Source organism: Capsicum annuum, chromosome 6, assembly GCF_002878395.1.
Source record: "Capsicum annuum cultivar UCD-10X-F1 chromosome 6, UCD10Xv1.1, whole genome shotgun sequence".
NCBI classification, from domain to species: Eukaryota; Viridiplantae; Streptophyta; class Magnoliopsida; order Solanales; family Solanaceae; genus Capsicum; species Capsicum annuum.
The window spans coordinates 30,004,873-30,020,121 of record NC_061116.1 but is presented as its reverse complement, the minus strand read 5'-3'; the positions used below and the strand labels follow the sequence as shown (position 1 = coordinate 30,020,121).

Sequence of the window (15,249 nt, the reverse complement as noted above, 5' to 3'; positions counted from 1 at the left end):
AATACACAAAGTTATAATATGTCAAGGGTATTTTTGTAAACAAATAATATTTTTTTTAAAATATAACAATACATATTATTTTCAATACATCAAACTAAATATTGTATAAAAGATAATCTTAGTATTACTAATCTCTGCATTACTAATTTCAACATTACTAATATAACTTATTCAGTATTATTTTATACACTCTACCAAACGACCTTTCAATGTGCAACATAAATTTTTGTATAAAAATTTCATATGGCAAATAAAACAGGTTCAATGTAAATAATTTTAAAAGTTAAATATTTAAAATTTAAATTTTGTATCCGGTGACAGAACCAACTTCCAAACAATGATCAAAATATCTTAAATCGTTTCAAATCTCGTGTGCATTATTTGTAAATCTATTGTGCGTAAAAATACAGATCTCGTATTAAAGAAAAACAAAACTAAAAACGAATTTTAATAAACTACAAAACGAACGGTCCCATAATTTCCAAAATAGGGTTGGACATAAATTACTGAATCAAAATTTACCACAACGAACAGTTGTTTTATCCCAAATTTTTTAATTTAATTTTTTATTTTATTTAATTTTTTTATTAATCAAGACAAAATTTTTATATTTTACCCTTTACATTAATTACTTTTTTTTTTTAAAATTAAAATGTAAACATCAAATATAATAATAAATTAACTATATTATTAATTATTTTTTCAATCAATATATCATTTCAAATATATTCACTTCCAATTACCAAAATCAAACTTTGGAAATATTAAATGCACACCGTACCCTACGACCATACATGGACAAAATATCTTTAGTAAACCGAAATATCTACCCCAAAGGTATCTAACTACTTTTCAAGATTTGCAACACTTGATATGATATTGAACCGCCCTTTTTAGAGAACTTATAACATCAAAGAAATAATACTTCTCAAGATTTTAACAAGTAGAAGAATTGAAGAAATGGAAGTGAGTGGAAATATCAGACCAAATAGAAGTGATGTGCATGTATCAAAAGAGGAAGAAGCAAAGATAGAGGAGACAACAAGGGAGTATTTTGATGGCATTGCACCAAAGAGACATACTAAGCCTCAAAGAAGTGAATATTCTTCTACTTATGTTGATCAAATGAATACGACTCCTTCTGATGGTACAATTATCCCTGAAAATCTTGAATTCCAACGTCTTGAGAATGATACTCAGGTCTACCTCTTTCTCTTGATTTGTCGGTCTTTTTATCGGTAAATGTAGGATTCAGGATTTGAAGCTTATGGGTTTTGAACAGAAGCTGATCTAGGATGTAACCTTTATAGGTTCAACCTCTCTGATTCTTAAAGTTGAACTGGTTATATTTTAAAGTTAGTGTATCATAACTACTACAGTATTTATTTGCAAATTTTATGATTTCTTATGCAGAAATTTGTAATCGGTTTTGAAAGTACTAGCTGGGCTTTGAGTCATAATTCTTTTTGCTTAATAGGTTCTGAGTAGGTTATTTGCACATATTAGATGCATTTTAAATACAAATATGATGTTTGAGCTAAAGTTACTGAACAGAGCTCTTAACTACACCTTAAGAATGATCCTCGAGTCAAACTCTTTCTTTTCTCATTTTTCTCTTTTGGGGTTTCTTGTTGGTGATTTATATGTCGGTAGAAATTGTAGAAAGAGAACTTGTAGTGATAGAGAAACTACGTTTTTGATATAATATTGGAGCTAGATGAGGTTCATCGAAGAGAAATGATGATTAGTGAGCACTCACATAACTGAACTCAACTAGCTTGGAAATGAAATGGAGCAATATTGTAGTTAGTTAACAAATTAAGACTAGGAAAGGCTATATTCGAAACTTAATTTATAATTCTAAATTTACCAGCAAATCTGGTTTTCTCTTGATCCAGTTGAATCACACTTTTGTTGATCCAATGACAAAGAAATAGCACTTCCGTTTGAGCGTTGAATCACGTGTAATTCGCTCATAAGGAAGATCACGGAGGATGCTAAAAATATCAGGGAAGATACATGCTAACAATGGGTAGGAAACAGGAACCAATATAATCTGTTATACTAAAATCAATGGAATTGTGACCTCTTGACCACTTAAGACAAGGATTAAAGGGACAAATTTGGCAATTTTTAAAGAAAATAATTGTATTGTCCGGGCCAGCTTTTGTACCACTCAATTAAATCCACAGAATGAATACCTGTTACCTCTTACCAACAATAAATATCAGATAACTCTATCCAAGCTAAGACAAATGGAAAGAATTATGCGGTAATTTTTGTTTCTGCTGGAATCTGATATATGTCTTGTTATTGGTGTGCAGAAATTGGTTTATAATGGAAGTGGCCAAGTGACAGAGGAATTTGTGGAAACAGAGTATTACAAAGATCTCAATTGCGTTGACAAGCAGCACCACACGGTTCCTACTCTCACTCTTAACAGTCCTATTAACTAATTTTCCAATTACAGTCAGAACTTCTATCATTTGTCTGGATATCTTTTGACTACTATATCGAATGTTGTCTTCTGTTTCAATTTATGTAACACCTTACGAGTTTCGATATTCAAAATTAGTCTTTTTGACCGTAATTTTGTCTTTTAAATATTTTTGAATTGTCATTTATTATGATTTATGACTTATAGTACTTTTTACGTAGTTTTTAAAGTGTAAGTTTCGTTTCAAAAAATTTAAAAATTCCATATCTGAATTTGAAGTTAAAATTAAAAGATTTAACTCTCAAAATTAAAATAGTCCCATATGAATTGGGATGTGGTGATATGAAAATTGGTTTGAAAGAAAAAGTAAAATATTGTTATAGATGTTATAAAGATCTTTGGCTGTATTCCTTCTGTCCATATTGCTTCAATACTTCAAAAATGTCAGCATGACCATGTAGAATTCTCTAAAATAATGCGATTTTGAAGGATTTGACTTGCTCCTGCCAATATTTTTAGATAATCGGAGCATTGTAAATTTTGGTTAAAAATGAGGTTAATGAAGTTTTTCTTTTTCTTTTTTCTTTTTTTTTTTTTTTTTTGGAAAAAACGCAGACAGGAACAGGATTTATCAAGGTGGGGAATGGAAATGGGAACACTTTCAATATAGGAGTTGATTCCGGTACTGATTCAAGCCATGTTTACAAGGGGAATCCAGCTACGAATGATTGGATTCCATCTCCTGTTGATGAGGTATGCACCAAATGCAACTTCTTGTAGGATTTTTTAATTTTTTTTTTTAGAACTTTTCGTTGCTAGATAAATTTCTTTAGAGAGGAGCAGTAGTAAGACAAGATAGAATTTTTAAAATCACACAATAAATTGTAAGGGTGAATTGATTAAGATCCTCCTAAACTATTATTTTACTGAGTTTAATACCTAAGCTAAACTCCCTTTGGATAAAAAAACCTCTGGTTTGGTATGTGGCAAAATGATTGGGATAACTTACTGAGAGGTGCATGAAAAAGAAAAAGCACTCTTGTAATGTTTGGATAAAATAAAATAGTTTTTAAGCACTTATTCTTAATCCAAAATTACAAAAGAGATAATATATAAATATGATCCTAAACTTGACATCAAATTATAACTTTGACCTTAAATTTTGACAGTGCACAAATATGACATTTAACTATTCAAATCTACACAAATATGACCTCCAATCTTACGTGAACACGCAAAACTGAGCACGTCCAGCTTAAAATCTAAGGGTATAATACATAAATATGACTTTAAACTTTGACAGTGCACAAATATGATCTTTACTACACAAATATGACCTCCGATCCTACGTGGAAAAACGCGTGTTCAACACGCAAAACTAAGCGTGTTCAGCTTAAAATCTAAGGGCATAATACATAAATATGATTTTAAACTTTGAAAGTGCACAAATATGACCTTTAACTATTCAAAACTGCACAAATATGACCTTTAAATGACTTTTCATCATTATTTTTGCATTATTTTCGGCTCAAAGATGAAAATGACATCTAATTTTTTTTGTCATTGCGGAAAGAGAGCAATATTGAAGATTTATTAATTAGGTGGGTTAGCCTCATACGAAAAAATCGCGCAGGTATGTATATATATTATAAAGCAGAAGTCGAATTTAAGTTATAAAATTTATCTAAATATAATTTATTTAAATATTAAATTAAAGATGAAACTATACTAATAATAAAAAAAAATATAGTTTTAATAAAACGTTATTAAATTAACGTTATTAAGGATAGTGGTAGTAGTATATTAAATTAACGTTATCAAATTAACATTATTACAATGTTATTGAATTAACTTTATTAAATTAAAGAAGGAGCGGACCTACATGGTTGCCATGGGGTTCACCCAAACCCCCTCGGTAAAAAAACTACGTTATATATATATAAGGTTCCTTCAGCCTACTGTGCGGGTTCGATTTTTTAATTAAAAATACGCTAGGTGTTGCTGCTAGAGAAATAAATAAATAAATAAATAACTAATAATAATATAATTAAAAAAAAACGATTTCATTTTAACACAAAAAACAAAACTTTGACAGTGCACAAATATGATCTTTAAGTATTCAAAACTGCACAAATATGACCTCCCTCCAAGTCAGCTCTTTTAACGACGTGGCACCGTGTGATTGGATTACCTTTCCACGTAGGCGCGAGTGAAATTCACGCATGGGGTTGCAAAATCGGAGATCATATTTGTTCAGGTTTTGAATAGTTAAAGGTCCTATTTGTGCACTATCAAAGTTTAAGGTTAAAGTTATAATTTAGTGTCAAGTTTAGGATCATATTAATATATATTATCTCATTACAAAATAAGTCAAAAATCATAAATTGAAATTCCTAATTTACTTTTACTTATAAATCATAAGCTATAAACTCATACAAACAAAAATCAGTTCAAGTCATTAGGTAAATACCTAATAATTTAGACATGGAACTCATAAAAGATAACAGTTAATTTGGAGGATCTATTCACTCAGATTAATTCCCATGGCACTGCCACTTGGGAAATGTTGCAGAAGCTTTTGGAGTGTGGTATTCTTTCAAGGGGTATTTTAATAAAAGTTCATGGTAATTTAGAGGTTTTGTGAACACTCAATAATTTAGGTATAAAACTCTAAAATGATAATAGTTTAGCGGTTAAATATGATCTCTAATTATAACTCGATAAAGAAAGAATAGGCGCAGGCTCAAATTTATCTCAGCAAACTAACCCAATTGTATAATATCTCTCACTTTAGGAATGTTACTTTACAATATTGGAACTTGATCTGGTTGGAAGTTGAAGATTCACGTAGACAATAATGACTAGTTTGGATTTGATACATGATTAACTGATAGGAAATGTGTTTAGTTATTTTCTTAGATGTTGAAATTCTCAAATTTTACATCTAATTGCTTTTCAATTTTGGTGGATCAGGTTGGTTTTATCTCAGACAAACCAAACAGAAGTGATAACTGAAATTGAGTCTAGATAAAGGCATTATCTGGATATTGCAGACCCCTGCTTAGTTTGTATTGTTATGATGCTTTAATTCAATGTGTCCCTCTTGTATTTGGTTGTATTTGACTAAACATTCTATATTTTTAACTCCTGTTTCCCGTTTGAGTTAAAATAACATAAACATTTAACCTCAACTTAGCATATTTACACAAATCTCCACCCATATAAAGTAATTATAAAAATTTCAACTAATTATGTATCTTCATTGGATGTATCGAAAGCTAATTATGTATTTCGACATACCCAAAATTGAAAAAAATTTATCTTTATCGGATATATGATGTATCTCGACGGACTCAAAATCAAAAAAAAAAAAAAAAAGGTATCAAAAGTTAATTATGTATCAAAAGCTAATTATGTATCTTTACAAAGGAAAAAGTGCATTTCATTGAATGTATCAGAAGGTAATTGTGTAAATCGACAACCCAAAATTGAGATTTTCAATAATTATGCAAGATGTCAAAATTTTTTGTAATTAAGCTCCAAACTGTCAGGATTTATGTTGTTTGAACACACCTATCAATCATCTTTTCACAAGCTTTATACCTCAACTATTAATGTTTTATTTAGCCAACTAAACTATCTTTCCGCAAGTTTAATACCTCAACTATTACTTCCTATTGTATTAACACATCCCGACACAGGGTTGGCCTACACAAATCTGTTGGAAACAAATGTTTGGCTAACTCAATGTTGAGATGAGTTCTAATATAAAGGGAGTGAAATATAGATGGGTAAAGAGAACAATTGATAAAGAGGTATGAAACTCGCAAAAGAGTGATAATTTAAGTGTGTTTTGACCATTAAGTCTTCCATTTTCTTGTTATATCCAGCAAGCACCTGCTACTTACTAGTTGTAAAACAAAGAACATAGATAATACTGATCATCAATAAACAGCCAAATCACCGCCAAGGTTTGTGGTGGAATAGTTGAAATAACTAGAACCACTATCAGAGCTATCAAATGTAAGTTTTGGAAATGGAGAACTTTTGTCACCCACATTGATGCAAATTCAGATCAACAGGACCAAAGGGATTCAGACATCGGATGGTTAACAACCCCGCCCTGCCCCCTCAATAAAGAAAGAGAGCGATGCAAACAGAAACTAGACCCAGGTTTTTCCAAGACACGTATGAATGCAGAACTCAAAATCATACCTAAATTTTAAAAGAATGTGTTACGGTAAATCTTGAAGTTTGTGTATTTCTCTGAGCTAATTAGGCCATAATTTACTGCCGATAGGTAAATGCACATATGGAAGGCTCGAATTTCTGTACAAATTTGCCAAAGTGTAGGGTATCCTTGCTCAAAATTCACACCTTGGCGAACATATTTTAGTGTACAACAAGCGCTCGGCAGTTCCTTTGGAATTACAGCTGAAATCAAGGCTTTCTGAGCTTATCAAACCCCAGTAATATACAAGCTAGCCGCAAACACAATATCACGCTTGATCACATTAGATGCAGTTTCCATTTTCTTGTACAGAGCAGAGTTGCCCATAATTGCTGCAGCATTTCTAAATTCACGACATGTCTCGTCTAATCTGACAATTGTCCTCACTATTACACCTTCAGGGACATCGGTGAGTTCACAAATCTCAGCAAATGGGGTGCCCTGCAAGAAGGGAGCAGAATTAGAGACACCCCTCATAGGAGAACAGAAGATTCAAGAAAAGGACAGGATAATATGATATATAAGTCATACGCAAATACACATACAAATTCATGAAAAGGGCAAGATAATATGATGTATAAGTCATGCGCAAATACACATACAAATCCTAGATATGAGAGAGGGAGGAGAAAGAACCTTTGCCCATTCGTATACCACTTCAACCAAACCAAACTTAAGGTTCTCTTGGGCATACTCCTGAGGATCAATTGGTAGCTTAAACTGAGCCTGAAGCTCCCCAAGTTTTATTGCAGTTTCGTGCAATCTGAAATGGCAAGATAATGATATTGTCATTGAGAAAAAGGAAACACACACACAAAAAAAAACGAATGAACTATAAGCCCAACGAATAGAGTTAAAGTTTCAGCTCACGGTAAATAATGAGAAAATACCTAAAAAATACATCAGAATGACTTGAAACAATTGTAAATATAAGATCAAAGCTAATCAGAATGAAATCACCATTATTAGCAACTAGAGTTACACTAGTCAAATGAAGACAAGTAGACAACATTGGCAAAGTGCAAGAAGGAGATAACATGCCTTCACAAGTAAAAAATAACCAAGTGGCCACACATCGTTAATAGTAACAGCCTTTATAAACAGATCATGACAGAAATGTTCTGTGGACGATCTGAAGCTGAGTAAAATTCTAATCCTCTGTTGTTTAGTAACTTTTTTAACGAACGATTTGGATATTTATCAGTCAAAAGATATTCCACTAGCAGTTGTGCGTTACAGAGAAAGACCCAAAATCAGCAGCGAGGTCTTAGACCACTACATGCTTGATTTGTAAATCAGACCAAATCCATCTTGTTCAAAATTAATTCAATAAAGGAAAAGCAGGGTATAAACTGACAATATAAGAGAATTGACAGTCTGCCAGAGAATCCTTTTCCCTCTTAAAGTGCATTCCCTCTAACAAACAAGAAACGACTTGATAAGAAATGAGCTGTGGGTCTAACTCAACTTCAAATGTATCCTTGAGGTAAGAATCGGCCAAGACCATATAAGGAGACAACAACCCATTGTCACCACTATTGTGGAACACTCACTATTGTGGAACACTTAAAATTTCTCGCACTCTCAGGACCGGATATTTGGAGAGTGAACAAACAATGGGACCGAACACCAAGTAAACCAAGAATAGGAACAGAACTAACTTTAATACTATGATGAGAAATGGACCTTTGGCCTGCAATGAGGATTTCCCAAATGCATATAAATAACAACAGCCTGTTTCCACCATCAATGTGGGACACTCAACAAAAATTGCTTAATCAAGAAAGGTGCCATAGGCCTTTGACCTGTGACCTTGTGATATGTGTATCTTTGGATGACCAATTCCGTGAAACATATGACATGTTTAACTTGATATAGTATAATTTAATTATACAGATAAAACTGAGTAAGTAACTAATAAATTGTCCCAAGACCATATAAGGAGACAACAACCCATTGTCACCACTATTGTGGAACACTTAAAATTTCTCGCACTCTCAGGACCGGATATTTGGAGAGTGAACAAACAATGGGACCGAACACCAAGTAAACCAAGAATAGGAACAGAACTAACTTTAATACTATGATGAGAAATGGACCTTTGGCCTGCAATGAGGATTTCCCAAATGCATATAAGAAACAACAGCCTGTTTCCACTATCAATGTGGGACACTCAACAAAAATTGCTTAATCAAGAAAGGTGCCATAGGCCTTTGACCTGTGACCTTGTGATATGTGTATCTTTGGATGACCAATTCCGTGAAACATATGACATGTTTAACTTGATATAGTATAATTTAATTATACAGATAAAACTGAGTAAGTAACTAATAAATTGTCCCATACAACTAGCATATGCAATTCTGTAAAATATGAGAACATATTTTACATGATATGTTTATTCGCATAAAAAAAAAAGAATGATGTGTTTTATTCCAATCCTAGAGATAAAAACCATGTTAGTACCCTTAATTGTCCACCAAACCCATGAAAAGAGGAAAAGTACACCTTGTCTGATTTCATTTTCCCAATAATCTCATCAATTAATTTTGACGAGTTTTCTATCACTAAATCTAATGTATAACAAGAAGTCTTACACTATCTTTCAGCTCATCCATTAAAGAAACATTAAGAAACATCAACATGGCTGATATACAGGTTTGATCCCTCAGTAATTCAGACACCGCAAACACAAAATCTTATAGAAACTCTTAAAAAAAAAAAAGCCTTACCAAAACTATCAACAAAAATTTAATACATATATCATGAATGAACAGTAAAAATGATCAACAGGTAGTCATGAGCATAATAAACCAAATATTTAAAAAGAAAAAAAACCTCTTTTTAGCCTGAGAAAGCTTTGGCGTGAGGAAAGATTCAGAAGTTTCCTTCTGCTGAAACACAAAGGAAGACATGATAGCCACTGCCTCTTCTGGTTCCAGGTCATCTAGTTGATTCTCAAATAAACATTCTGTGCATATCAACTCCTCTCCGGAATTCATTTCGCAAGCAACACGACCTTTGATTTGAACGACAAGGTCAGCATCTATACAGCCAATTTCTTTTAACACATCTATCTGTAAAAAGTGTCAAAGGGGATGTTTAGGATCCCTTTGCAAGAAATGATTGGCAACAAAAATGGAAACCAAAATTACTATGATAATGTGGTCCCATACCCGACCCTGAAAATCTGGCATCTGCTGAAGTGCTTCATCTGACATTTCAAACTTCAAAGCGTTCACTTCCTCTCGGTGCCGCTTTAATTCTCTAGCTAATTTCATGTGCTCATCCAATTTAATACAACCATGACACTTATTCTGTGCCATTTTCTGCAAGAGATTATTCCATTTGTAGTATGCTTCCACAAGATTCACGTCTTTCAACTTCAGATCTGACACAGAATCTTCATTAGAGAATGAATAGTGGAGAATCATACAGACAGCCAGTGCCATACCTTCACTACAATAAAATCAAAACTCTAGAGACAATGCAAACACTAGACTAGTAAGTCAAAAGGTTCTTTCTCCAGGATCGCCAGAAAGCTTGCTGGCTGTGTTTTTCTTCAATCATCCTTGATCGACAAAGAAACATGATCAACAAGATTCATTTTAGGGCTAATGTTATCTCTGTCAAAAATAAAAAGATGTATTTTAGGGCTGGAGACAGGTCTTCCAATATCACAAAGAATGTTATCTCATCGGAAACATGGTTTGAATGGAGAGAAACTGGAGATGACTTGCTTAGAAGGATGACAATCAGCTGGAAAGTTGTCATTTTTAAATTTTTTTCCTATTTGATTAGGTAGATATTTTATTAAAAGGTACCAAGATGGTACAGGGAAAGGAACAGAAACATCATAAAACAAAAAAACAGCCTCCAATACTCTTCTTCCTAGCATATCCACTAAATTCCATATACTGGTTCAAACTCTCTGTTAAGCTGCCTTCACTCCAGAAATACAAATTCTGTAAACATCTATCCTTAATTCTAGAAATGTGTGTTCTCTGCCCTTCAAAACAAGTTTTGTTCCTCTCTAGCCAAATTATCCATCAGATGCACAATGGAATAGTTCTCCATATCTATTTTATCTCTATTGGTATCACCTGTTGTTCCCATTCTTCCAACAAATCTTTCACTTTTTGAGGCATCACCCAGTTAATACCACGACCATTTAGGAATTACTCCCAACATTCTCTAGAAATTTTACAATGGAGAGAAAGGTGTTCCACGGTTTCCTGATCTTTTTGACACACAGGAAGCATCTATTACATAGGCTAAAACCTCTGTTCTGCAAGTTATTTTGAGTTAAGCATGCTTCCCAAGTTGTAACCCATTGTTGGGTTTTAGCTTTGAAATTAAAGAAATAACAGTGAAAGACTTGGAGAGAAAAAATACTGCAATTGTATTGTCAAAGGAAATTGTTTTATTAATAACTCAAAGATATATATTTATAGCTAAATTTCTAATTAAAAAATATAAAAATAATCAACTAGACTTTCAATTCAAATTTAAACTCAAATAACAAATAGATAACTAATTCCTAAAGTTAAGCCATATAGAACTCCAATAATTTAAAACTGCTAATAGTTATCTACTTTATTTCTGGGACATATCTACTCCTTGGATCAGAAATTATAGATTGCAGTCTCGCCTGAATTTGACCTCTTGAATAAATCTTTCAATTCATGTTTGGTCTTGCAAGGCTTGTGTCCATCTTCTGATGGATTAAATAAGAAACTTTTACCTCTCATTTCAACTTGTAAAATATCATGATTAGTGGAATCAAAGATTCAACAATATTTGTCTCCAAATAATAATTTAAATCCTTCTTCCATTAGCTGGCCAACACTTGATAAACTTTTATCAATATTGGGTACGTAAAGGACATTTGAAATTATTTTTGTACCTGAAATTGTTTTGATTGCAACATTCCCTTTTCCTTCTGCAAGAACATAGTCAGCATTCCAAATTCTAACTTTCTTATTGTCCAAAGGCAGAAACTCTTTAAAAAGAATTTTGTCATATGTCATGTGGTTTGTACAACTACTGTCAATCATGCAAAAATCAAATTTCTTGGTTGAAAAATATGTTGCCACTAATATGTAATCTTCTTCTTCTTTGGTGACTTGGGCATCTGCTTCATATTTCTGAGATTTGTTTTTACAAATCACAGCTTCGTGACCAAGCTGATTGCAGATCTTGCATTGTACATTTGGTCTCTTCCAACATTTAAATAAAGGATTACCTATTTTGCCACAGTGCTGACAAGGTGGGTAGTTTTTCCTTGAATTATTACCCTTGCTTTGAGGCTAGGGTCAAAACTCCTTCAACCATACCATCCTGCCTCATACTCCTCCTTTGCTCTTGTGCCTGCAATGTATTTAATAATTCTGCCAAGGTAATCTTGGACAGGTCTTTTGTGTTTTCCAAGGAAGTTATTGATACTTCGTATCTTACGGGCACAATTCTTGAATCTTTAAATTTTGCGCCATGCAATCTTACCTTGTTAAGAATGCCAAGAAGTCGGTCTGAGTACTCTTTGACGGTCTCAGATTCCTTCATCTTTTGCAATTCGAATTCCCTTATTAGATTCAACACCTTCATGTCTCGTATTCTTTCATCTCCTATATATTCTTTTTTCAAATAATCCCAAATTTCTTTTGTTGATTTAAGGGCCATAATTCTCGTGAAAATTGTTGGAGACACACACTAGCAAACAAAGTTGTTTTTGACTTTGAGTTTATGATTTCTTTTCCTTTTGGCTGTTGATCTGGGCTACCATGGGATTATTTGGCAACGGAAGGATATTATAATCCTCCTCCACGACCTCCTAAAGATCTAAAGCTTCAAGATAAGTCTCCATTCTTACTGGCCAAAGTTGGTAATTCTCACAATCAAAGATAGGAGGAGCTATTTGGGAAAAGTTATTTTCAGAATTCAACTAATCACAAATCCCTGAAAGTTGTTTTCAGAATTCAACTAATCACAGATCCCTCAAGAAAATGGCTTTAGATACCAATTGTTGGTTTTGAGCTTAAAAATTAAAGAAATAATAGAGAAAGACTTGGAGAGAAAAAATAGTGCAATTGTATTGTCAAAGGAAATTGTTTATTAATAACTCAAAGACATATTATAGTTGAATTTCTAACTAGAAAATATAAAAATAATCAACTAAACTTTAATTCAAATTTAAACTCAAATAACAAATAGATAACTAATTCCTAAGTTTAAACCATATAGAACTTTAATAATTTAAAACTGCTAATAGTTATCTACTTTATTTCTGAGACATATCTTCAACACCCATCCAAAATATGCTACTTTAACAAGAGTCCATATTGTCTTCCAAGGCCAAGAATTATCCTAGTGACCTGATTGTTTTGTCAACACACTATTAACAATTTTTAACTGTAAATTTCTTGTCTTTACTTGCCCACCAAATTAGGGTATCAACCTTGTTCTAATCAACATGAACCGATCCCAATCGATTTCTTGTCTTTACTTGCCCACCAAATTAGGGTATCAACCTTGTTCTAATCAACATGAACCGATCCCAATCGTTGAAGCAACTAACAAAAATCTTCTAACTCCCAGTTATTCAAATTTCTCTAGAACCTTGGCTACCAACCAGTGTTAGTGAAATTCAGCAATGCTCTCATCCTTTTTAGAGGAATAGTTGAACAAAATAGGGAACTGATCCTTTAAACATTCATCACCAACCCACAAATCTATCCAAAATCTAATTTTTTTCTCCATTTCCCACCTCCAGTCTAGTAAATTGACTTAAGTTTTCCCAAAGTCTGCTTATGTTCTTCCATGCTCCCCCATTAATAGTTTTCCATCTGTCTTCCTACCCATAAACAACATTAATAAGCTTTTCTTACAATTCTTCACCTTCGAAGTTGTACCTCCACAACCATTTGAGAAGCAAAGGCTTTTCTTAAAATCCCTCACCTTCCAAGTTGTACCTCCACAACCATTTGAGAAGCAAACTTTTATTAGGTAGCTTCAGATTTCTCACTCCTAAGACACCCCTTCTTGTCTTTAAGAACCACTTCCCATTTCACCAAATGAATTTTTTATTCTTGTTTGCATTACCTTTACATTCATTCTTTTCTCCACATTCACTGATTGATAATAGGGACATTGGATAAGTAGGCATACCATCCAATACACTGTTAACAGGAGTGATTCTGCCGCCAAAAGATAAATATTGTTTTTCATGGATTAAGTTTACTAACACATCTATCCAAGACACCTTGCAAAATACTTTGATCATTCCTTTTTCACACCTAGTGGAAGTCCCAAATAAACCGTGGACAACTTTTCCACCTTACATCCCAAAATCTCGGCTAATTCCTCTATGCAATCATTTGCATTAATGTTGAAAATACTACTCTTTGCCGGATTAACTTTCAAACCTGTAATTGCTTCAAAAATCAGCAAAGATAAAGTAATTGTTCCTTATTTGCTTCAAAGAAAAGAAAAGCGTCATTGGCATATAGAATATGTGATATCGTAACCTTATCAACACAATTTCTTCCAAAGCTCATGCCTTTTATCCAACCCACTTTTTCAACTCGCTTCACCATCGCACTGAAAACTTCCACCATCAGAGTAAACAACTAGGGGATAGTGGATTCACATGCCTCAAACCTCTTTAAGAGTTAAAAAAACCATGTGGACTCCCGTTTATCAATATCGAGAATTTTACAGTAGTAATGCAGTAATTGATCGATTCAAGCCATTTATCACACAAATTCATCTATTTCAAAATATTTAATATACATGACCAGTTAACATGGTCGTAGGCCTTTTCAAGATCAAATTTGCAAGCAAGTCCTTTCCTCTTTAACTTCATTAGTTGCTTAATACTTACATTGGCAACCAAATTTGCATCAGCTATTCGCCTCCCTTTAATAAATAAATTCTGATGTTCTGACACTAACTTGTCAATCACCAATTTGAGCCTTTCGGTCAATAGCTTAGCAATAATTTTGCACACATTCCCGAGTAAGCTGATAGGCCTGAAATCTTTCACCTCAACTGCCCCTTTCCTTTTTGGAATCAAAGCAATAAATGTGGCATTTAAACTTTTAACAAAAAAGCCTTTCTGATAGAAAATTTTCACTGTCCTCCAAACATCATCCTTTATTGTGTTCCAACATCTTTCGAAGAAGTGCAAATTAAATCCATCGGGACCTGGAGCCTTATCTCCTCTAAAGGATTTAATAACAATTTCCCGTTCTTCCATGGTAAAAGGTCTTTGAAGCCACTCTATCGTCATCGGGAAGCCTTTTCAAATCATCGTCCTCCCAGTTGGTTCCATTCTTCATTCTCCCCAAATAGAATTTGATATAACCCTTGAATGTGTTCCTTTGTAATTTTCTCATCATGCACCAGCTCCCTGTCAATCATCATTTTGTCAACACAGTTGAATCTCTTATGTGCATTTGCCTATTTATGAAAAAACTTGGTGTTTCTGTCACCTTGTTTAATCCACAAACACCTGGATTTTTGCCTCCATGACATCTCTTCAGCTTTTGCCACCTCCTTTGTTTATTGAATTTCTTTCTGCCAC

At 33.2% G+C, this 15,249-nt stretch overlaps 2 protein-coding genes across 2 annotated transcripts in view; one reads left to right on the top strand and one right to left on the bottom strand.

Annotated features, from left to right (window-relative positions):
- Positions 1 to 775: 775 nt before the first annotated feature.
- Positions 776 to 5,628, top strand: LOC107873479. Its single transcript, XM_016720337.2, has 4 exons — positions 776 to 1,200; positions 2,325 to 2,420; positions 3,053 to 3,190; positions 5,411 to 5,628. Exons 1-4 carry the CDS (start codon positions 961 to 963, stop codon positions 5,450 to 5,452), a joined length of 516 nt encoding a protein of 171 aa, XP_016575823.1. The 5' UTR covers positions 776 to 960; the 3' UTR covers positions 5,453 to 5,628.
- Positions 5,629 to 6,628: 1,000 nt separating this feature from the next.
- The window catches only part of LOC107873478 (DExH-box ATP-dependent RNA helicase DExH11), a 48,735-nt gene continuing 40,114 nt past the window's right edge, over positions 6,629 to 15,249 (bottom strand). The window contains exons 20-23 of the mRNA XM_016720336.2: positions 9,845 to 10,059; positions 9,507 to 9,745; positions 7,305 to 7,431; positions 6,629 to 7,109 (exon numbers count right to left, since the gene is read on the bottom strand). Of these exons, the coding sequence (XP_016575822.1) occupies positions 6,897 to 7,109; positions 7,305 to 7,431; positions 9,507 to 9,745; positions 9,845 to 10,059 (794 nt within the window). The 3' untranslated portion in view covers positions 6,629 to 6,896. The remainder of the gene's footprint in view (positions 7,110 to 7,304; positions 7,432 to 9,506; positions 9,746 to 9,844; positions 10,060 to 15,249) is intronic.